Source organism: Aptenodytes patagonicus, chromosome 2, assembly GCF_965638725.1.
Source record: "Aptenodytes patagonicus chromosome 2, bAptPat1.pri.cur, whole genome shotgun sequence".
In the NCBI taxonomy this organism is placed as follows: Eukaryota; Metazoa; Chordata; class Aves; order Sphenisciformes; family Spheniscidae; genus Aptenodytes; species Aptenodytes patagonicus.
This window is the reverse complement of record NC_134950.1, coordinates 74,315,948-74,339,705: the sequence shown is the minus strand read 5'-3', so window position 1 is coordinate 74,339,705 and position 23,758 is coordinate 74,315,948. Positions and strand designations below refer to the sequence as shown.

The window sequence follows — 23,758 nt, the reverse complement described above, 5'->3', positions numbered from 1 at the left end:
CAACACTTGTGAATACAGGGCACACATTCTCTGCTTTGACTTTCTTTCTACATCTTGATTCAATGGCACACGTTGGAGCCCTTCCAAAACAAGAAAGCATTCAGGAAATAAAACTGCTGCATTTGTTCACCTGACTGAAGATCAACATGGAAGCTTTTCTGTCTGTATAACCCTTCTGAAGGGTTCTGCATTGGAATTCCAAGACATTTCAGTCGCTCACCTCTAAATGTAATAAGAGCATCAAGCTCTGAAAGCTGGTGAAGCTTGATGGATTTGGCAAGAGATATACTTACTTCTAATGAATTAAAAGATAGTGTTTTGGATGCTTCAAATTTGGATGCAAACACTGGAAATAAAAATTTTAGCTAAAATTCTGCTAATTACTCAACTAGTACTCCAGTATTTTCATTGTGTGAATAAGCTTCTGACAGTCAAATTTCCATTTTCATTAGTCCTACTTATTTCCATCTTATGGCAAAATGGAAAGGCCAAACAACACAAGAGATGCCATGAAGGAATAAACAAACACATTTTTTAAGTGCCTTCTGTTCTCTTGATTGTTACTAAGTATTGCTAAAGCACATATTACTATAGCGTTTATTAACTATATCGTTTTAGTTCTGTTTTTGAAAATTTCTCTCACTCTTATAATACAGCATGCACTTTCTTTCAATCCTGTTCAACAATCATCGCTTTTGTTTAGAAAGTGCCCTTGAAAAAAGTCAACCATTCTCGTCCAGGAGACAATTCTTTTTTCCTGGTAAGTGCCCGGACTCACTGGGAGTGAGTGCATGAAACGAAAGCAAACTGGAACATCACCCCCCTTCAAAATCACTCTTCAGTCTTACCTACTCCCTCCCCCTCTGCTGTTCATGCAATCACTTTCTCTGCTCACCAGTGTGCCCTTGTTTTTCTCTGTATGCATTTCTCTCAAAATCTTCTCTCTCCCTTAATATTTGCCTTAGTGTTTGCTTTAATCATTACACAGACAGTATCTTATAAATTTCCCACTGCATACACTATACACATCTACTCTTAATAGGAACAGCCCTTCCCAACTGATTCATACCAAACTCTCCTCAGCCACCATTCTTTCCACCCTCTAACTCTTCTTCAGTTCACTCCAAAAACCTTTTCTTCAACTCCTATTCCCTCAAAGGCATTCTGCAGCCAGCTCTCCACATTGAAAAAATAATCCAGCTCTCATCTCACAACCTTCTACAGAGAGCATTCTTTGCCATTACTTTTCTTACGCAGATAAAAGGGAAAAGAATAGACCTCTTTATTCTCTGCACTATGCAGGTGTTTCTCCAAAACTGTAACTAGAGAAGTTTATACAGCTGTCCTTCTCCAAAGTCCAACCAGTCCTCAAATGAGATACCACATTGACAGTCCTCCAGAGTAATGCATAAACACTAATGCTGCCTGAGAGTTTAGCTTCTACATCTGCCTGCAACAGTCATTCCCATTTCTGTTCACCTAGGGGATTTTTTAAAATTAAAAACTATGCATAAGAGCACCTGGAAGCTTCTTCATCCACCCTATACTATTTGCTTAACTTCAGCATTCTTACTTTGCCCATTCTGGGTGACTGGCTACTGTCTCATTGATCAAGCTGCTTGTGACTTGAATCATGTGAACACTCTCTTGATGTACCTAAATTAAATATAGAGAGGACAAATGTTATGTAATGCAAACTAGAACTCTTCCTACATTCAGAGAGGTTTCTCTTTTTTTTTTTTTTTTGGGGGGGGGGGGGGGGGAGGGTGACCAGTTTATACATTTAAAGAATAATTCTTCCAACGTAGACAACCCATTATGAAGAATGAAGTGCCATGAACCCAAAAAAGCAGTCAATACAATAATCATCAGTCTTTTTTGACAATTTTGGTCACACACTGTGTGACTAGTAATAGCAAATGGAAATTTAAACCTTATCTCATCAGCGGAAAAAATTTAACAATACAGCAGTGCTGTCAAGGGAAGTACTAAAATACAAAGCACAGTTTCAGATATACCTTTTTAAGCCATGGATCAAAGAAGTGTAAAAATTAATGAATGCTCAGCTCTAACATGACCAACGATGCTATGAAGTGCCACACCAAATTAATTCTTCAATAAGAATGATAAAAGACACCTTTTACAAATATCTTAATGTTCCTTTTATGAATATAAGGAAGCTTTAGACAGGAATGTTTGCACAACTTTTAAAGCTTTCAATTTTAAGCATTCAACATTACATAAGCCTACATTTTGGAAAAAGGAGATTGACATCAGAACCCATTGATTTTTGTTCCGTAACTGTATTCAAGTCAAACATTCAATCTCCATTGACCGTTTCAAGTATGAACACAGCTCCGTTTAAAAAAAAAAAAAAAAAAAAAAAAAAAAAAAAGGATAAAAAAAAAGTACATGAGTGACCTCTTCTGGTAAGGAAAAAAAACCCCCAAACACAAACAAAAAAAATCAATTTCAGAGAACATCTGATCATGAATCTCAGCACATTTAACTCAGAACAGGATACCATGAGGTTATTACAGGCAATTACACAAACAAATTGACAAATACACCTTAAACATTTTGCAAATATGTTTCTGATGCAAGGTAAATTAATAAGAAAAAATTCTAATTGGCTCTGCTGTTGACAAGAGAAGTGTAACAAGATGCAAAACAAATCTGTTCCTGTAATATCTAAGCTAGTAATTATTTTAATAGAATAAATTCCGTATTTTCAAATGTCTATATTTTTGTCATGTACGTAAATAAACATATAAATACAAGTAAATATAAATATATAGATTTTTATATACAGGAAGTCTTGGAATGGTAAGAAGTTCAACTACAGAGCATTTAGTTGCTAAATTTTTCAAAAAATTCTTTAAGCTACACAGTTTTGCATAAGTATCAGTGACTTTCATTCAGCATTTAAAATGAGCTCTATGATTACATTCCCTAGCGTACTGTACCTTTGCAGTAAGGAGCAGGGCTAGCAGAAGGGTTCCTATCACTAGCAAAAATATTATGAAAATGCTGATTATTTTATCTAGCATTTTCTCCAACCACACGATCATCTGTGCAGAAAAAAGAAAAAACAAATCATCGCATATAAATCAATCTTTAATGAAAGCAATGCTGTATGGTATATGACAGTATTGTTATCTTTATTTACAATCACAGTGCAAAATCAGGCTCTAATCAAACAGCATTTATGCCCAAGCTTGGAGATGAACAATTAAGAAGCAATGTTAGCATGATTAAGGTCATGGTATGACATGTGATTTTGCAAACGACATTTACACATTACCACAAGACACAGCAAGCTCTCTGCAAAGCAAGCAATAATTCAACATTTACTTACTAGACCTAAAAAACCTAGCATTCATGTCAGCTATGAACCTAGAAATTTGTCTTTGTTTCTTGTCCTTCAGCAACTCGGAAACTTACAGATACTATCTGTGCAGGACTTGGAAGCTATCAAGGTATACTGTAAAGTACAACCACGACTTTCAATGAATAGCTAATGGCCATCTAAATGACAAATGAGGTATTTCTGCAAGTAACCAAATTTTTAAAGCTGCTCATCACCTTCTGAACTGAAATGGGGCTGGAGGTTTTCTACATTATTGAACATCAGGCCAATTATTCAGCACTGACTATTTCTATCCACTTTCAATCTCGAAAGGATGCTCAGCATTAAACATGCATCAGCTAAACCTACTGATGAAGGAAACAGGTGTGTATGTTGTTCTGTCAGTTTATGGAAAGGCCCATTCTATACATGTCCACAAACAAATAGCGATACCACTTAAGATTAGAGAAATTCTGATAACGTCATTCAAAACAATAAACCTGCTCAGCCACGCGCCTACGCAGAGTACTCTAGAATAGTGCAAGCTGAGCTTCGTCTCATACACAAATTGACTGTTTACATAAAAAGCTGTGAAAGCCCATCCGAGTATGGCCAAATACATTTTTCTAGCTTCTATGGTTCAAATACCAAGGCTATTTCTACTCCATCTGGCATTACTGCAGGAAAAAGCAGCAGCAGCAGGACAGCTGTAAAATTTGTGCTTTAAGAGAACTGTGGTCAAAGCCCATGTGCAGTAGATGAAAGTATTTCCACGTGAGTACAAGTTATAAATTCATCGATTAGGCTGGTAACTTTCTAGTTAGAGATCTTACAAAACTACTAATATGCTTGCTGATGGTTTACATTAGTTCTTTCTTCATTATTTACCCTATCCCTACACGTGAAATTGGCCCTGGAACAACTGACTTCTACAGACTGCTGTGTGATGATTGAATTGGTTAACACTGAAGTTATATCTCCTATTTGAAAAAAAAGTAAGGATTTTTTTTTGTACTCATCCTGTAGCATCTGAGCAGTTAATGTTCATAAAGCAATTATTTTTAAACTTCAGGTTCTTTTACAACCAGCTCCTTGTTTGATCTAAATTAACACAAGGATTATATTCAGCATTTTAGAACTGTTGTTCAAAATGATAAAGAAAACTGGAAGAAAGCAAAATCCTTTTAAAAGAAACAAGGTGGTGAGCCAGCAAGTTTTTGTAACAAAATCTGCACTACATTATGACCTGCAGAAAGGAATTCAGAGAACCTGAAGGAATCTGCAAAATCTTCTTAGATATTTTTAACATTTTTCAGCACTGCTGAAATATTTCAGCCACCAGAAATGCCTTGCTAGTGCTAGAGGGAGGTTACCTGCCTGCAGCAGTACTGAAGCTTTCTGAAAAACTCTGAGTAGCCTCTAAATGCAGCTGTTAGCCCTTTGGAAAGAAGACTGAAAACAGGATTTGCTGTGCCCTTCCAAGCCTCACATACATCTAAGGATTACACAAGAGAAGCGAGAAATAAAAGTCCCTGTTCTAAAGGTCAGAAACCAAAAATATCACTGAAAAACACTGGATGGCCAGGGGATGGAAATTTTATAGCATGGGCTTCAAAATGAAGCTATTAAAAACTAAAGCTGCCCTTGTTAGTTCTCAGCTAACAAAGTTCAAACTAATTGCTATTTACTTTCTAATTAGAGATAAAAGAAATCCACTAGCTAGTCTTACATATAGCACCTTAATCAGACTCACTGAACCCAAGAAATTGGAGGTACTGTCAGAGACTTCCAAAAACGCTAGCCTCGGTGATTGTGTGAGTGGTGTCCAATAGACGAAATCTCATCCAGCTGAAACTGGATGCTTTAGATGTTTCACCATGGTAGCTACTACTGGAAGATCAAGCTCCGAAAGATCAGGATGAGGACTCTCTCTCTGAACTGGAACATGACGAACAGGGGATCTTTTCTTGATACTCCTTACTGTGGGTTGGAGTATGCCTACACTGCCATTGAGGTGCAGCTGCAGCACATGTAAAGCCTGAATTACCTTTGATCTAGTTAGTAAAGTAATGGCAGCACTGACATTGTACCAGTACAGGCAGCAGCCTTAGCCATGCGAGCCCACTTTGTGTTTATTTACTTGGGCAGGTAGCCCAAGCAAGTTAGATGAAAGCCAGCTCTGGTATGCCTACAGGTACTGCAACTACATCTCTCACCACAGTCTTAATGAGATCCAAGTTATACAACTGGTACAGGCGTATCACAGGAGAAGACTGAATTGGACTGAGTATTGTAGAAGTAAAAGCAGATGCACAACATTCATTTAGGGCTGTATTTACTCCTTCTCCTTTAATTTGCTTGCTATTAAACTTCCCTTCCTTCCTCTACATTTACCCACAACACTTAGGAAGCACTCACCTTTGCACACTCATGCTAAATAATGCATAGGTGCTATGTTACTGCAGGTAAGTCAGACTGTTAAATCCCTGTGTGCTTGTACTTACCACTGAAATCAGGTCCAGACTTCGTTCTTACCACAACCCTGTCAGACCTCCCTTTACATCCTTCCTGTAAACCATGGGCATGCACACGAAGACAAACATATACTGACTAAACACTAGTCATTAGCCAGAGATCATGAAGTTTTAAATGCAGTTCCAAACTTCCAATCTAAAGGTTAGTCAACAGCAGGAAGCTGATGCTGCCACAACATCCAAAATTATGCAAAGGTAAAGGAAAGCCAGGCTTCTAAGCTACAGAAGGTCACACTTGTAAAACCAAACTGAAATGTTACTGATTTGTGATAGACTGTCCACAAAAAACTATCCTTAATTGTCACAGTTTTGAAGGAAAAGATACCAACTTTTAAATTTTTTCTTAAATTTAGCTCACTGTAAAAAATGTTTTTAAGATGAGTTGCATTCTGTTAAAATGCTTCTCAATAATCTGCAAGTACTTCCTGCTTTCAACTTTTGGGTGATGATACAAACCATATTACACTGAGCTGTAACAGAACTGCAGTTCATGCTTAATAATTGGGAATCCTACTATCTAGACAGGTTCTCCATGTTATGCAGTATGATACATCATCTATGAATTCATATTTTCATGTTTCACACTGCATAGCCATCAGAACACTAGTTTTTCTAGTATGTTGTATTTACTGCATTACCCACACAGGGAAGCATGCCTGGACATCTACTTCATTTTCAATTAAATCTACATAAAATTACCAAAAAGGACTATTTTTTTTTCTTTAAACAGCTTCACTATCTATCAGGATTTTTTCCAAGACATTTCTTAGACTTGTTGACACTTCCCTTTAGTTCAGTTAATATTTGAGGATAGCATCTTATAATATCATCTGATGAAAATAAGGGGAAGCCTGTCATCAGGACACATCTCATTATGTTGAGATGAGTCAGATGAGTAGTTAAGTTAGAAAAGATAGAGAACAGTCTATATGAGGTCTCAAGTCTATTTACACACCAGTGTCCCTCCAACAGCAACAGCTGAATTTAGCAATTCTTTCTAAAGACTCCTATATTTTGGACTACATATACCGCATTAAACTATGTGATTATATATTATTCTTGTTTGACAAAAAAAAAAAGTTTCAAGCAGCTCTCTGACAGAAGCTCTTAGACAGGAAGAAAAAAAAAAAAATAAGGTTTATCACTAGCAGCCATAACCAACCATCATTTCAAACTCTGCCACGTCTAGGTGGTGTATTTTTAGTTTCTTGGTGAATTATCAGAAATTTATCTTTCTGATAATTTCTGAAGTTCTCACAAGTACTTCCCTTCAAAGACAGGCAAAAAGGAGAAAGGTGCAAAGGCAGCAACCTTTTAACTGCATCCAGCGTTCTGTATTACAAATATCCTCCTTTCTTTGCCTCTGGTAGAGTATGATTTTTTTTATTATTATTATTAAAAAAAACCAAACAAACAACCGAACAAAACAAACTCGCAAGAACCTGACAGTGTTTGCACAGTATTTGTTTTTGCCTTTTTTTTTTTTAATCTTGATTATAATATTAGTACTACTCGCTCATGCACAGGAGTCAGCACTGCATGTAATACTATAGGACTTTCAGGATCTCTTCCTATGAAACGGTAAAGTAAAACAGTAGTTTTTAAAAACAGCTCCTAGGAACTAAAAAAACCCTCTGTTAAGAAACTATATCCACAGGGTCTTGCCCAATAATGCAAATCTCTAAACTAAAAATAAAATCCAGACATTTTAGAGTTCAAAGCAATTACAGTGAAATTATTTTTGCAGCCTATCAATATTAAGGAAAAAATTGATCTACATACATGAATTTTCAAACAAGCAAATGACAAACTCGGAGCCAGAAAAAAAAAGTAGTTGAGACTAAACTTTCACCTGTGGCTCACTAAGCTCAGCTCTTCACCTAAACCATGCTAACAAACAAATACCTAATCAAAAATTTTTTACGAAGGGTTATGGTTGCACATATTTACTAATTTTAAGTCACTCACATAACACAAACGTTTCAAAGTCAGGAAATAAAAATGTAATTTTAAAAACAACCAAACGATATTCAAGGGCAAAAGAACATTCAAAAATTCACCTCTTTGTGGGCAATTATAACTGAATCATAAAACAAGCAATTCTACCCTCTTATTCAGAAACACAGAAAGTCCCCCATCATATAATCCTGAGTTCACCGATTAAATACTGTAGATCAAACTTTCTAAATTCATTATAGCTGCTCAGCCTGGACACTACATGCAGCATTATTCCCCATCTGCCACCCACAGCAGATACCAGCTGTGCAGCCCCATTTCATTGCTTACAAGAACCTTTTGGAGAGTTGTGCCAGTCCATGCTCTACTCTGTTCTGCTTATTTTCAACAGCATTCAGAAGGACAGTATTTCAGGTGTCTTTCACAACATGCAAGGCAGATCTATGGTTTCTATTGTAATAGCTACTGAATGGAAAGGATGAGTTGTTGTTTATAAAACCATAGTAACTGTTCTGACTCTCCCACTAATACTGAAGTGGTAAGTGAGGATAAAAGTTGCTGCTGGAAGCATAACCCATTTCAAGATATGGTATTTGATTTTTTTCTCTTTCACTTAATTACTTGGGGTTCATATATTTTATCACATACTAGATTTTCACCTTTAAAACTCTGAGGTCCTGCAGACATACACATGCTACAGGCATCCCTCTCCAGCTCTGTGCTTGTCTGAAGCAATGACACTGCCCAAGTCCCAGAGAGATATCACTGCATTGAGGAGTTGTCCAGGTTTCAGTCACACATGAGGCCAAGTATGGGCTGAATCAGTTTTCACTTCTCTTGGGATGACAGTTCCCCAAAGAACCCTAGTTGACTAAGATGAACCATGGGAACCGAGGAGTGCATTTCTTATAAAACACATCACACGCTTTTAAAAGTCACACAGAAGAAAAAATGTTCTAGCTATACCAACTGCTTTAATTATATTTTTTATGTTTTTTTTACTAGCCCTCACTTCCCTTAAGACTGTCATGAGATTCAGCAGTTCTGAGACGATGAATATTCTCATTTCACTCCTGCTACAGTGAACACCACTGAATATACAGGCCAGTTTGACACTTCAAAAGTAAAAGATTAACAGCACTGGCTGAAGCCAGTCAATGCACTATCTGCAAGCACTACATTCATAGCTTTAGAACTGTGCTTCACCCTCACCACTCCCATGTTAGTTCAGTTAACTGATGCTTTCTCTGAGCAGAGAACAGCTCTCCAGTCCGGGAGAGAACTGGTTTTGTTATGCATATAAGAGGGGACCAGGTGGAGATCAACTGTTCTTAAATAAAAGTGCTGCTAAATCCAACTACTGCTTGAAAGGCTAATGCAATATTCTGCTGTACAAAACATTTAACTATGTGCATTCATTTAGTAGAAGACAAGAAATCAGGCAGAATTATATGACCTTCAGTAGCTTATATCAAGAGCTGGAAAAGAGACACTTGGGAGAGAAAACTAAGAAGCAAGGCATGTTAAGGGGTGTTCATGCTGGGAGAAAAAAACCAAACCTCCCCAAAACCACAGAATCCATTAGCTGGAATCACAATTTTTCTGTTTGTTTACCTTCTCATTAAGCCAGTGCCACAGCTTGTCAGTGGCAGGGGGAGATGGAAGATAAAGGGAAAAAAAGACAAGAACACAGTGGAAAATTATTGAAAAATGCAGTAATAGAGAGGGCAAAAAAAGCAATGAGAGGCAGGCAAAGTCATCCACAGAATGAAAATGAAATTGTTCCAGACACAAAGGTAAATTGCAATAGGAAGAAAAGATTATAACAACTTCTAATGCAAGAATCTAGATTTTACTATTACCATGCACTTTTTGAAACAAAGAGGGATATAACAAATACGAACAACTTTAATGATATTAACAGAGCTATCAGCATAATCTGGGCAATTCCAGTTTAATTATACTGAGACTTAACATTTCAGAATTCAGAGCAGGACTTGTAAAAGTACTCTGAGAAGGGCACTTTACTGAAACACCAAAACTTAACACGAGATACTTGTTTATTGCATTAATACTCCCATTCAGGGAGTTTCCTATGTATTTCAAAACACTCCTATTATGTCAACTATTGTTAAACAAATTTTTTATGTTTTTTAGTACCACATTCATATTACAACATTCACATTGAATGGCACACCATCAAATACGTAATTAAATCCAATATACACACAACAGTATATTGTAGATCAAATAAATGTATGGATTTCATATAATTTTATTGGTTGTGCAGAAGGTTCTTTGCACTTCTCAACAGTCAATTTCTCCTTTTGTACTACAGTTGCTTTCCTTGCTAATTCTCACCCATACTCCTCAAGTACACCCATTTTAAGACCTAGTTTATGTAGGACTATACTCTTAATTCTAGCCATTAGTAATCAGTTAGCAGCACAATCACAGCAGTGAAAAGCTTTAATGTTATTATTCATCTGTGTTAGAGGTTAAGATCAAGTAAGTGAAGTTTGTTTCTCCCTGAAAACAGGATCATTGAATGCTCAAAAAAAAAATCTAGTGTTTTCACCAGTTGCCAGAAATTGTATTAGCTCCCAATGAAAACAAAATGTAAGAACATTTCAAATTAAAAAAATCTCAGAATGTTAATTAAGTTATATCAGAAGCAAGAAGCAGATTTACAAAGAAATATGAACATCAGGAAACATGAAAATAAAATATGTCACAAAGCACCCACTTTTACTACTCATGGAAAGAATCACAGTAATGGAAAGCAATGACAAAGCTTGAAAAGCCTCAAACTGACACTGTAGAATTTGTTTCTATTTCACCTCTTCACCTATGGAATAGTTTCTCAGTGAAGAAAGGTAAAGTTGTTTACTGACTCAGTGACATACTCTTGACTTTAACTTTACTTCTGCTTACTAAAACCCACTATACATTAGATTCAGTTTGGAAAAAACGTAGATCTCATGGCTGTATTTCTGCACTTTGCAACTCCAATACAACAAAAGCTAGAGCTCTATTGTTAGCCTGAGATTTTAGCAGAATGTGAAAGGAAGTCTTTGGTATTTTTCTATAATTTCAGCCTCCTGGAATTGTGTTGTGGTTTGACAAATACAATAACTAGGAAATAACATTATATGACAAAAATAACAATCTTTTTTATTAATGTTTAAGACAATATCTGGGCGGCTCTACCTGCCTACTATCTTACCAATACTGATGTTTAAGTAGTGCTACAAACATAATCAATCTACACTTAAAAATAGGCTACAGCTTAATTCTAATCTTCAGGTCATCCAAAATTAACAAGGCTACAGCTGCTTTTCCAGTATGTTATTGGAAAACTATTTATATAAGATCTTACATGTTTATGGAAGTATTTCCTAGAATAATATATGCACTAGTAGAGATTCTGCCTGTTTTCTGTGCTTGTTTTAACTATGTGCTAAACTTGGTACCAGAAGAACCAAACCTTGACTTTGCCCGAAGTCCAAACAATCTATTACAGTCCTCCATATATAAAATTCTAGTATGCTATACCTAGAAAAAAACATATAATAACTACGATTCACTGAAGTCTACCAGAAAGCATGCATGCAGAATACTAGCACATTCTAATGAGTAAGTCCAGTGCATGCAGTTGAGCAACTGTTTATACTGCTGAACTCCCTCGCAAACTCTAATCAAAATAAAACTACAGTCACCATATTAAAAGATAAGTCATCTTTAAAAAAAAAAAAAAAAAAATCAGTGAAGCAAATTATTAGTTCTTGACTGTTGATAAAAACATGCACAACACCATATCTTTTAAGTTTTAAGATGACTTGATGGATGACAACAGAAGCCTCCGTACTCTTTCCTTCAGGAAGTCTCTCATATCTGAATTGCTGCGTCTGTTGGCTCCATGGGGCAACTGCACAACCAGGGACTAAATAATACAGTAAGGACATCCTATTTCCATAGTCCATATTTAAAGCAGGCCTGCACATACAGGCACAGCCTGACCTACTGTTTATAAAGAAAATAAAAAGCAATGCCCTACTTTCTTTCCTCTTGATCAGAACTTCTCTTCAGTTCAAATTTGTCTGCATTTCCAAGATAACGAGAGATTGATGAGCAGTGGGAAAGAAGAAGAGCAGTTCTTTTCTTACTGCTTTTATTTAAGAAACAGACATAATCAGTAAAGCTCAAAGATCTGCATGCATGAGCAGTACTCTTCCATAATTTCTCACAATGGGTTATTTTCCGGACCACCTACACTAGCCTCCTAAGCTTCCGTTTGGGAGAAAGAGACATGCCGTTCTAAGATGTCTTCCTTGTCCTCACTACCTTTTACTCAAAACTGGAACTATTTCCTAATCGGGCATACCACTTTGGAAAGACCAAGTAGTACCACTAGATATTTGTATGAAACAGACCTTGTCAATGGCTTGCTGTACTTAGCTAAGAGCCCCAATACGTCCTGATGCTGAGATTCAGCCTCCAATTAACTCAGTATACAAAAAAACCAAACCAAACCAACCAACCAAAAAAAAAAAAATCACTAAGCAGCTTCAGCTCCCAGGAAAAGAAAGTACAAATAAAATATTAAAAAAACAAACATCTAATTGCAAAGGAAATGATCCTTCAATCTTGATTTCCCACACACACTCATAAAAGGTAAGCTGTAACAATTTACTCCATGAATTTCTATTTTGTGTTTGCATATTTTTACTTCCTCTTCAACAGTGCCTACTGAAGCCAAAATGTTTGGTAATCCAACTTTCATTCCTTGCCTTTCCCTGTCCCCACAAAAAATCACAATTGCCAATATCCTATGGCATTGCTTCCCAAATTCTCAGAAATAAGATGCATCCATGATCCTACAATGCACAGAATAAGCATATCCAGTAGAACTTAAAAGAAATGAAAGCATTAGTGTGATAAGCATTGGAAGACCACATCTAATTCCAGCCACCCATGATAAAGCCAGGTGAACTGTAATTAGAATAGGCACAAACGAGGACAACAGAATCATGCAGAGTATCAAGTGTCCTTCTTGTAACGGCTAAAAGAGCTTGAATTGCTTTAATACACACAGCACAGACTCAGAAGGAATATGACTGCCATCTAAAAAAAGGGAGGGACAGAGGAGATGGACAAATGAGTTGTGCCAACACTGTTCTTTTGCTTTGACAAGAACAACATGAATATAAACTGACCTTAAACACATTTAATCTGAAGAGTGGGAAGTTCTGCTGCACATTACGACAAAAGCCCTACCTTCTTTAAGGAGAAAAGACTTAGTGGAATTAGGAAGGATACTGTATCATATAGTTATGCAAGACAAGGATACTAAACTTGACAACTCATGAAATACAATATATATGATATTGTGTCTAGAGTCTTCTTACTTACAGAACAAAAGCTTTTAATGAAAAGCTTTGTATAACGTAAGCTTTTATCCTAACATGTTAATATTTTCAGCTACCTTTGGAAACCCCCTTTATCTTGTTCATAGCTGTATTCCAAAAGACTTTTCCTTTTTCAAATTCTTCCTCAATGAACGCTGTCAAATCTTTACTTATTTCCTACAGCCATTTTAATGCTTTTGTTGACCTTCTGACATCCATTTACCCATTAGATCTGGGCTTAAGCTCTTCCTTTTGCTGTAGGAATTCAGAGCTATGAACTGCAGACGGATCTGCCGAGGTACAGATACTCTGACAAATGTACTTACAGGGTTCAGCTCTTCAGTTATAGAAACTCTGAGGTAACGGCTTTTTCTAAAGCAGAGAATACTTCAACAACACAGTTACAGAAAGCACATTCTTACACACTGGCATAGCTGTTACAAACAAAATAATCTATCAGGTTAAGTCAAAACTTACAATTCTGAATGGAGGAGCCTTAATAAATTTTATGGAGCTTTCCAACTCTGCAATTTGCAATGCAAATGTGGGCATATTTTGACTGGGGGAGGAGGGAGGGGAGCACAGAAGCCTTATTCTATGGTACTTCCCAAATACCTTATCCCACATATTTCTTCTCTTACAGAGAGAAGCCTCCCTCCTGCACCACCACGCCACTGTGTTCAACAACTATACTTCCACACAGTATAAACAAATGCGTTCGAACTAGCTCAGGCCCTACTTACAGAATAAAATGGGTTGCTTTTTAAATTAATTTTTCACAACAGAAGTAAGAACGTCTCATCCTTCAAATGAAAGCTTTTTAAGTTTAACTTCAAAATCTTTGTAATCAGGTAAGGTGACTGAACCATGAGAAGTTTGCCTTACTCAGATAAAGGATCTTTTAGCGCTAACTCAACATTTAAAAAATGACTTCTGTCAAGCTTTGCATGTAATCATTTAACGAAGTTTAAATGTGTACTTAAGTGTGAATAGTGACAGAAGAGACATAGTTTAAAATACACCATAAAACAGGTAACAGTTTTACACGAGAGACATGTCCATTAGTGACAGACATTTATTTCAGAATTAAAGTCTCAGCATACAATAAACAGAGAATAAAACAAACTTTCAGGTTGCTTAAGGAAATAAGTAGAAATACCTTACTGTCAAGCTTTAGCATGACTCTTCCAAGCCCTCTGATGGGCCGTGGAGCAAGAGCTTCCTGACGTTCCTTCACAAAATTTTCAACAAGTTGCCACCAACTTTTGCAATGGTTTGCCATGAAGTTCAAAACTCCAAAGTGAACCACGAGTTTTTTAAGTGCCCAAACTGTAACCACAAGAAGGAAATTAAGTATTAGAGATTTCAGAGGAGCACCGAAGACTGCGCATCTATTCCATTCTGAAAGACCTATGAAAAAGAAAGAAAAAGATTCTTGAGTTTTATTTCCCATTAGAAAGCACTTTCAGAATTTTCAAGTGGTTTTAGCACTAATCTCCTTTCTCGCTTTACAGCCATGCTTATCCACATGGAATTTAGATGGCAGCAGAAGAAAGGTGCCTGTGCACTACCCGATTATGCAGCTAACAGACTTGAGCAAGGCCCGGAATAAGCAGATGCCATTCCATGATTCCAGTACAGCGGATTTATCACATCTTCACACGTACACCACACCAGATGACTACACATGAAGTACCACATTCAGAACTTAACAGTATGCTACACATAAGAATTGAGGCTGAAAATTTTCTTTTAAGTTTTAGGCCTTCTGTACTGTTAAAGCCGTATCTTTCATTTAAGAACTGACAACAGATCATGTGTAATTTCACAGTAAAGAAGTGTTCATTTAAACCTTCAACTTAAATACAACTACTGATTAATTTTGCTTTTAAACATCAAAAACACTATTTTGAGATCAGCTTTTTATCTTGGCTTGAAGATGATCACACAAAGCTCCAGAAAAATCCATACTGCTCCTCAAAACTAGACAACAGAAGAAACACATACTACTTTTTTCCCCCCAAAAAGCAGCATTTTGCTACCACAAACAGCTTTTCTCCAACACTCCTAACATATATCCACTGTAAAATAAAGAGCTTCTCAACACCACTAGAAATGTCTAGCATTACAGTTACAGAAATAAAAGCTCATGTCCGTTTAAAATGAAATAAAGCCATGAAACAAAGCCCAGAGACTTTTGCATAAGGCTTATGGTTCCAATTCTGTAATGGCTCTGCTCTCCCTCACTTACCGAGTATACATGCAAAACTTGTGAATCATCACAATCAAGAATGTAAAAGCAAAAAAGCATTGATACATATGAAACTTTCCTTGGAAGCTAATAGACCTTAGTCAGGAAATATTTGCCATATTCTTTTTTTATTCAACAAAAAGTTACACCACTCAAATTATCTATCTTCTCATCACTGAAAAGAAAAGCGAGTAATCTTCCAAAGCCCCTAGCAAATTTATCATAGAATCATAGAATCATAGAATCATTGAGGTTGGAAAAGACCTCTAAGATCATCGAGTCCAACCATCAACCCAACACCACCAGGCCCACTAAACCATGTCCCTAAGCGCCTCATCTACACGTCTTTTAAATACCTCCAGGGATGGGGACTCCACCACTTCCCTGGGCAGCCTGTTCCAATGTTTCACCACTCTTTCAGTAAAGAAATTTTTCCTTACATCCAATCTAAACCTCCCCTGGCGCAACTTGAGGCCATTTCCTCTCGTCCTATCGCTTGTTACTTCGGAGAAAAGACCAACACCCACCTCGCTACAACCTCCTTTCAGGTAGTTGTAGAGAGCGATGAGGTCTCCCCTCAGCCTCCTTTTCTCCAGGCTGAACAGTCCCAGTTCCCTCAGCCGCTCCTCATAAGACTTGTGCTCCAGACCCCTCACCAGCCTCGTTGCCCTTCTCTGGACACGCTCCAGCACCTCAACGTCCTTCTTGTAGTGAGGGGCCCAAAACTGAACACAGTATTCGAGGTGCGGCCTCACCAGGGCCGAGTACAAGGGCACGATCACTTCCCTACTCCTACTGGCCACACTATTTCTGATACAGGCCAGGATGCCATTGGCCTTCTTGGCCGCCTGGGCACACTGCCGGCTCATGTTCAGCCGGCTGTCGACCAACACCCCCAGGTCCTTTTCCGCCAGGCAGCTTTCCAGCCACTCTTCCCCAAGCCTGTAGCGCTGCATGGGGTTGTTGTGGCCAAAGTGCAGGACCCGGCACTTGGCCTTGTTGAACCTCATACAGTTGGCCTGGGCCCATCCATCCAGCCTGTCCAGGTCCCTCTGCAGAGCCTTCCTACCCTCAAGCAGATCAACACTCCCGCCCAACTTGGTGTCGTCTGCAAACTTACTGAGGGTGCACTCAATCCCCTCATCCAGATCATCAATAAAGATATTAAACAAGACCGGCCCCAGTACTGAGCCCTGGGGAACACCGCTCGTGACCGGCCGCCAACTGGATGTAACTCCATTCACCACAACTCTCTGGGCCCGGCCGTCCAGCCAGTTTTTGACCCAGCGCAGAGTCCACCTGTCTAAGCCGTGAGCCGCCAGCTTCTCGAGGAGAATGCTGTGGGAGACGGTGTCAAAGGCCTTGCTGAAGTCCAGGTAGACCACATCCACAGCCTTTCCCTCATCCACTAGGCGGGTCACCTGGTCATAGAAGGAGATCAGGTTGGTCAAGCAGGACCTGCCTCTCATGAACCCGTGCTGGCTAGGCCGGATCCCCTGGTTGTCCCGCTCATGCCTTGTGAGCGCCCTCAAGATGAGCCGCTCCATAATCTTCCCCGGCACCGAGGTCAGGCTGACAGGCCTGTAGTTCCCCGGATCCTCCTTCCGGCCCTTCTTGTGGATGGGCGTCACATTGGCAAGCCTCCAGTCTTCCGGGACCTCCCCCGTTAACCAGGACTGCTGATAAATGATGGAGAGCGGCTTGGCGAGCACCTCCGCCAGCTCCCTCAGCACTCTCGGGTGGATCCCATCCGGCCCCATAGACTTGTGAGCGTCCAGGTGGCATAGCAGGTCATTGACTGCTTCCTCCTGGATTACGGGGGGTTCATCCTGCTCGCCGTCCCCGTCTTCCAGCTCGGGGGGCCGAGTACCCTGAGGATAACTGCTCTGCCTGTTAAAGACTGAGGCAAAGAAGGCATTGAGTACCTCAGCCTTTTCCTCATCCTCAGTGACAATGTTCCCCCTTGCATCCAATAAAGGATGGAGATTCTCCTTGGCTCTCTTCTTGTCATTAATATATTTGTAAAAACTTTTTTTGTTGTCTTTAACGACAGCGGCCAGATTGTGTTCTAGCTGGGCTTTTGCCTTTCTCATTTCCTCTCTGCACGACCTAACGAGATCCCTGTACTCTTCTTGAGTCGCCTGCCCCTTCTTCCACAAGCGGTAAACTCTCCTTTTTTTCCTGAGTCCCAGCAAGAGCTCCCTGTTCAGCCAGGCCGGTCGTCTTCCCCGCCCATTCTTCTTACGGCGTACAGGGACAGCCTGCTCCTGCGCCTTTAAGACTTCCTTCTTGAAGATCGTCCAGCCTTCCCGGACCCCTTTGCCCTTCAGGACCGTCTCCCACGGGACTCTCTCAACCAGCGTCCTGAACAGGCCAAAGTCCGCCCTCCGGAAGTCCATGGTTGCAGTTTTGCTGCCCCCCCTCCTTACTTCACCAAGAAGCGAGAATTCTATCATTTCATGGTCGCTAAGCCCAAGACGGCCTCCGACCACCACATCTCCCACCAGTCCTTCTCTGTTAGTAAACAGCAGGTCGAGCGAGGCACCTCCCCTGGTAGGCTCACTCACCAGCTGTGTCAGAAAGTTGTCTTCCACACACTCCAGGAACCTCCTAGACTGCTTCCTCTCTGCCGTGTTGTATTTCCAGCAGACGTCCGGGAAGTTGAAGTCCCCCATGAGAACAAGGGCTAGCGATTGAGAGACTTCTGCCAGCCGCTTATAGAACGCTTCATCCGCCCCTTCATCCTGGTTGGGTGGTCTATAACAGACTCCCAGCAGGATATCTGCCTCGTTGGCCTTCCCCCTCATCCTTACCCATAGACACTCAACCGTACCATCATCACAATCGTTGAGCTCTATACAATCAAAACACTCCCTAACATACAGGGCCACCCCACCGCCTCTCCTTCCTCGCCTGTCCCTTCTGAAGAGTCTGTAGCCATCCATTGCAGCACTCCAGTCGTGAGAGTCACCCCACCATGTTTCTGTGAGGGCGACTAAGTCATATCTCTCCCGCTGCACAATGGCTTCCAGCTCCTCCTGCTTGCCGCCCATGCTGCGTGCATTGGTGTATATGCACTTGAGCTGGGCTATCGATTTCGCCCCCGGCATCGGCACGCCACCCCTCGGCTCATCTCTAGCTAGCCTGGTTTTATCCCCTTCCCCCTTCGAACCTAGTTTAAAGCCCTTTCAATGAGCCCTGCCAATTCATGAGCCATGATCCTTTTTCCCTTGTGAGACAGCTGGACTCCGTCTGTCACCAGCAGGCCCGGTGCCATGTAAACCTCCCCATGATCAAAAAAGCCAAAATTCCTCCGACGGCACCAGCCCCTGAGCCACGCGTTGATCAGGTGTGTTTTCCTGCTCCTTTCGGTATCCTTCCCTGCCACTGCAGGGATAGAGGAAAACACTACCTGTGCTCCCGATCCTTGAACCAGTCGCCCCAGTGCCCTGAAGTCCCTTTTGATCGCTGCAGGACTTCTCTCCACAACCTCATCACTGCCAGCCTGTATAACCAGCAGCGGGTAGTAATCAGAAGGCCGTACCAAACCAGGGAGCTTCCTAGTGATGTCTCTGACCCGGGCCCCAGGGAGGCAGCAGACTTCCCTGTGGGACGGGTCCGGTCGGCATATCGGGCCCTCAAACATTTAACATCAGAACAGAGGAGTTAATTCACATCATAAACAAAGATTTGTATTACAACTGATTTTACTGGGGTATTGATGCAAACATACCAGTCACAAAAACATCATTACAAGATACATCAACTTAAAGGATCATAATTAGTATATGTAGCAGTAACAGACCAGAAGGTCTCACAACCCAGTCCTACCATGAACTACTGATACACAAACCCCTAAACAAAATTATGCTGCATCCCCAAATACTGAAAACTATGGTTCTAAAGGAAAACAAAGTGAAACTATTAGCAACAGAATCACATCATTCTCCTAATTTCTACCCATTTTTTTCAAACCAGAATTTAGTAACAGTGAACACCACATGTAGATCAAAAATTACAGTCGTTAAAAATTCTACTTACACAGTAAAATAACTTTCTGTGAAAATGCTAGCAGTATTCCTCCAATTAGATCGTATTTATAGCAACATTTGATACGGAACTCACTATCATTACATTCAAGAGTACTTTTAATAAAGCTTTTTTTTGTTATGAAAGACTATTCTCCAAACTAGATTCCTTACTTACTGCCATACATCGACACCACAGTAATTCCCTCATCCTCAGAAATTCACATCATGCTTCTACTTGGAGATGTGTAAAATGACATACATAGCCGAAAAGGTTAACTTTTAATATCCACAGGGCATTTATCAAAGTTCCACAAGAGCCTATTATCTGTAAGCCACTTGTGTAATAGTTCACGTTCTTGTTCAACATGACATTTGGTTTACTTACCCTCTGGCACCACCACGTGGCAAATACAGGATTTATTCTCTTGAAGAAACAGAACACACACTTAAGAATCTTTCTACTAAAGATCATGTGGCAACATACAAAAAAGGAGAAAATACAGTGCGAGTGCCAGCACCTAACTTACAGGTTGAAGTTTTGTATGATGAAATGCAACTCATGGTAAATACTCAAACTGCTACTCAGCAAAACAGGGCAAGCTTGCATTTTACAAGGTGAACAACATACCTGAAATGGCATTCTAACCTTCTGCTATTATTTAAAAGTACGTGTTTAAATAGTATCTTCTAAAATAACTGAGTGTACGCTCATTGCAAAGGTGATGTCAGGAGGTGCTACAGTCAATCACACAGCAGTAATTATATTAGGTTAAAAAGAGGCAAGAGAAAAAAAGCTAAAGGAGCACTGTTATTAGAAAGTTGTGAGCAAAAGAAGAGAAAGGCTGCATAATAAGAAATTCCAAACATCTCCAGGAAGCAGAAAATGACCTGAAGACAAAAACGTAATTTAAAAAAGCATACAACAGAACAAGCAAGGAAGTAAATGAAAGATCTTAAAAAGAGACAATACTGGGATTCCCAGGCTCACATCACTGAACAAAATGCTACAAGTGGTCCACAACCTGGTTTATTGCTTAGCTTTTGAAATCAAAAGTAATTTTTTCACCTTTCCATTTTATGGTATAATTATGGTATAATTTTTCCACCCTCTACATTAAGCAATTTTAAAAGTGTCTCGTTCTACCGAAGTACAAATGCATTCAAAGAAAAATGTTAATGGTACCAAGATATTTCTAATAATCTAAATGCTACTTCACGTAAGTCTTGTCTACCAATATAAGGAACTCTGGTGAAATTAACACCTTTTTATTTAAGGTTTTGGGGGGTTATTTTATTTTTTTTCATACTAGAAGCATTCTCCTTAAGGTCTCAGAAGTGCTTGAAGTTATTAGTCTCCTTAAACTTGAACAGTTGCAAGGAAACTTGCTTTACAAGCCTTCCTATTTTCCACTACTCAGTATTTTTAATACCACATCTGTTTTAACGATCCAGGTTATCATCATTCACTTTCTGACACTTAATGTGATCCACTGTTCTAAATTTGGCTCTGTTCATCACTATACTGTCTTTTCATAATATTTTTGTGGTGTTTTAGTTATATTCAGTTATATGCCAAGAAAAAGCACTTAATGAGTGTCATGCTAAGGCAACAAGTCACAAATATTCTCAAAATTAATCTCTATTTTGGCATGAGTTTATTGTTCGGGTAGCTATTTTAGACCTAATGACTAGCAGCAGTGGTATTCATCCATTTCAGTTATAGATGTGCACTTTAATCTAGATTTGTCTGGCTCAAGCTTAAAACCATTCATTGTTGTCTGCCTAACTGCAAAACTATTGCATCCATTTTTCCTTCCACCCAAGTAGGTATTTTTAAACAGTAGTTAAGTCACTCCTTGACTCTTCAATAAATTAAGCCACATAAGCTCTGCTTCTACTAAGTCTAAAATCTATTATCTAATGCCTTTATAATTTTTATGATTTATTTATGAGCTACATCCAACCTGCCATCGCCATTTCCCATGATGCCCAGACACCAAAACAGGGCAGTTTCTTCTGTAGCAACTACATGGGAATGAAACAAAGATCAAACCCCTCTCTCCTCTTACCCTCTATTCAGCTATTTATATGCCTAACCATCACGTTACCCTTTAGCTGCTGCCACAGTGCCACAGCCAAATGTGCAGCTGTTCCTTTCACCGCGCCTCTCATTCACCATGCCTCTCAGAGTTCACAGTCCCTCGAACCTGTAAGCGTGGCCCCACAGTCATGATTTCCAGATGCACAACTAGATGGTTTATAATGGCTTTGTGTATTAGGTGTAAATCACAAGGTTTTGGTAGCAGGGTGGCCACTGGGGTGGCCTCCATGGGGAGAGACCAGGGGCTGCCTTGTGCCAGACACAGTCGGTTCCAGGGGGCTCCACAATGGACCCACCACATGCCAAAGCTGAGCCCATCAGGCACGGGTGTGGTGCCTCTGTGAAAATATATTTAAGAAAGGACAGAAAACACTGGAGAGGGAGAAGAGGAGGGCACACAGAGAGAACAAGTGAATAGAGAGGAAGAAGGAACAGAGGGATGAACAGAGGGAATAAAAAGGCCAGGGGAGTAGAAGTGCTCCACGGTGGAGCAGGCAGACTACTCAGAGGGACCGTGGCCTATGGAGGACCCATGCCAGAACAGGTACACCTCCTGAAGGAACTGTGGCCTAGGGATGAGGAGACGCCCGAGCTGGTACCTCCCCAAAGGGACTGCAGCTCATGGATGAGCCCACACTGGAAGACGGGAAAAGAGTGACTGTCTCTGTGGGTACTTGGCCACTAGCTGGGGCCAATCCACCATACTTGGTAAAAGGGAAAATAGCTACATTTAAGCATTAAATACATCACAAAATGCTGAAAATTAGCTTTTTAACTGAAGTTTAGAGAAAATCCAAGCAAATTAGGAAACTCACTTTGTTTACAGTAGGTGGATGGGAGGAAATACCTTCAGATTCATAGTAGCTCATGCGTATTTCCAGAGTTCCCATCTTCCCTATTCACCCCCCAAAAGAGTATTGGAAAAAGTCGCAAAATAACCTCTTTAGATAGCTATCATAACTGTTCCTATTTGAAGCTATTCTTGCTTGATATATAAGAGAACAGATGCATGTAGATGTGAAGCAACAAAGCTAATTAACCTCAGAGCTACAATTAGAATCAAGTTTATCTTGCGATTTGTCCACAGAGCCTAGCAACCCATTTTTAATGGAAATTAAAAGTTAACATGAGCTGTACTTCACTACTGAATAACAGCTAAAATATTCTTTATCTATAGGTGCAAAAACATGAAAAACATGGCATCAAGAGGAAGAAAAACAAAGTACTCTAAACCAGAAGTATTCTTACAATGTAAGGTATGGCACTAAATTACTCCAGGTAACTACAACAGCCAACAGACAAAGCAATTTTACAGAGTTGTCCACTACATGGTAACAGACAGTGCACATCAATGTTCCTACAATTCATGTTGTCTTAACAAAAACTTTTTCAAAAGTTTTAATTTAAAACTCATACAAGCCTACAAGCCTTTCCTTCTAATTTATTTAACACAAAGCCTAAGGCTATCCAAAGTCATCATTTAACGTACATTTCTAATAATCGATTACCTGCAAAAGGCACCGGCAATAGCTGCACAATCCAGAAATTCAGCCAGATCTGGACAATGACAATGGCCCACACAAGTGTAACAAAGTATATATCACTAGTTTTCTTTTTTCTAAGAAAAGATCCAATCTCAGGTCTCTGTCTGCTCCCAGAAGAGGATGAAGAGGAGGAGAAAGATGATGAAGCATGTGGAGGCTGATCACCTTCTGTTGCTCCTGAAACAAACAAATGCAAACAAAGAAGTGGAAATTATCACATTAATGTTCACCACAGAACAGAATATGCTCCCTAGTGCCAAATTAACCTTTTTTTTTGGTTGGGTTTTTTGTTTGTGGTTTTTTTTGGTTTTTTTTTGTAATTTCTCTAAAAGACAGACAGCCTTGGCACTGATCTGAATTTTGAAAAGCTAGAACAGGGTTGTATAAGCTCTCCCACATCATGCAACACTACGCCAAGCAGTGCTGGGAGGAGAAGAAAAGATGCTACAGCCTCTAAGAGGCCTCCTGTCACTGCAGGTAAGTTACAAGCCAAATAAATTTTACCAAAGAACTGTAAAACCCTGAAAAACACAAAGTGTAATTCACTCCTAAAAGAAATCTAAAGCCTGAAAAGAAATCTCTCT

The 23,758-nt window shown here is 39.5% G+C and overlaps 1 protein-coding gene across 5 annotated transcripts in view; it reads right to left on the bottom strand.

The window, feature by feature from the left end:
* The window catches only part of TMEM245 (transmembrane protein 245), a 94,741-nt gene that overhangs the window by 51,103 nt on the left and 19,880 nt on the right, over nucleotides 1-23,758 (bottom strand). For 4 of the 5 annotated variants that reach the window (XM_076330236.1, XM_076330232.1, XM_076330234.1 and 1 more), the window contains 5 exons: nucleotides 23,139-23,351; nucleotides 14,407-14,576; nucleotides 9,454-9,477; nucleotides 2,967-3,071; nucleotides 1,574-1,656 (listed from right to left, as the gene is read on the bottom strand). In XM_076330236.1, the coding sequence (XP_076186351.1) occupies nucleotides 1,574-1,656; nucleotides 2,967-3,071; nucleotides 9,454-9,477; nucleotides 14,407-14,576; nucleotides 23,139-23,351 (595 nt within the window). The remainder of the gene's footprint in view (nucleotides 1-1,573; nucleotides 1,657-2,966; nucleotides 3,072-9,453; nucleotides 9,478-14,406; nucleotides 14,577-23,138; nucleotides 23,352-23,758) is intronic. The other variant, XM_076330233.1, reaches the window with a different exon arrangement.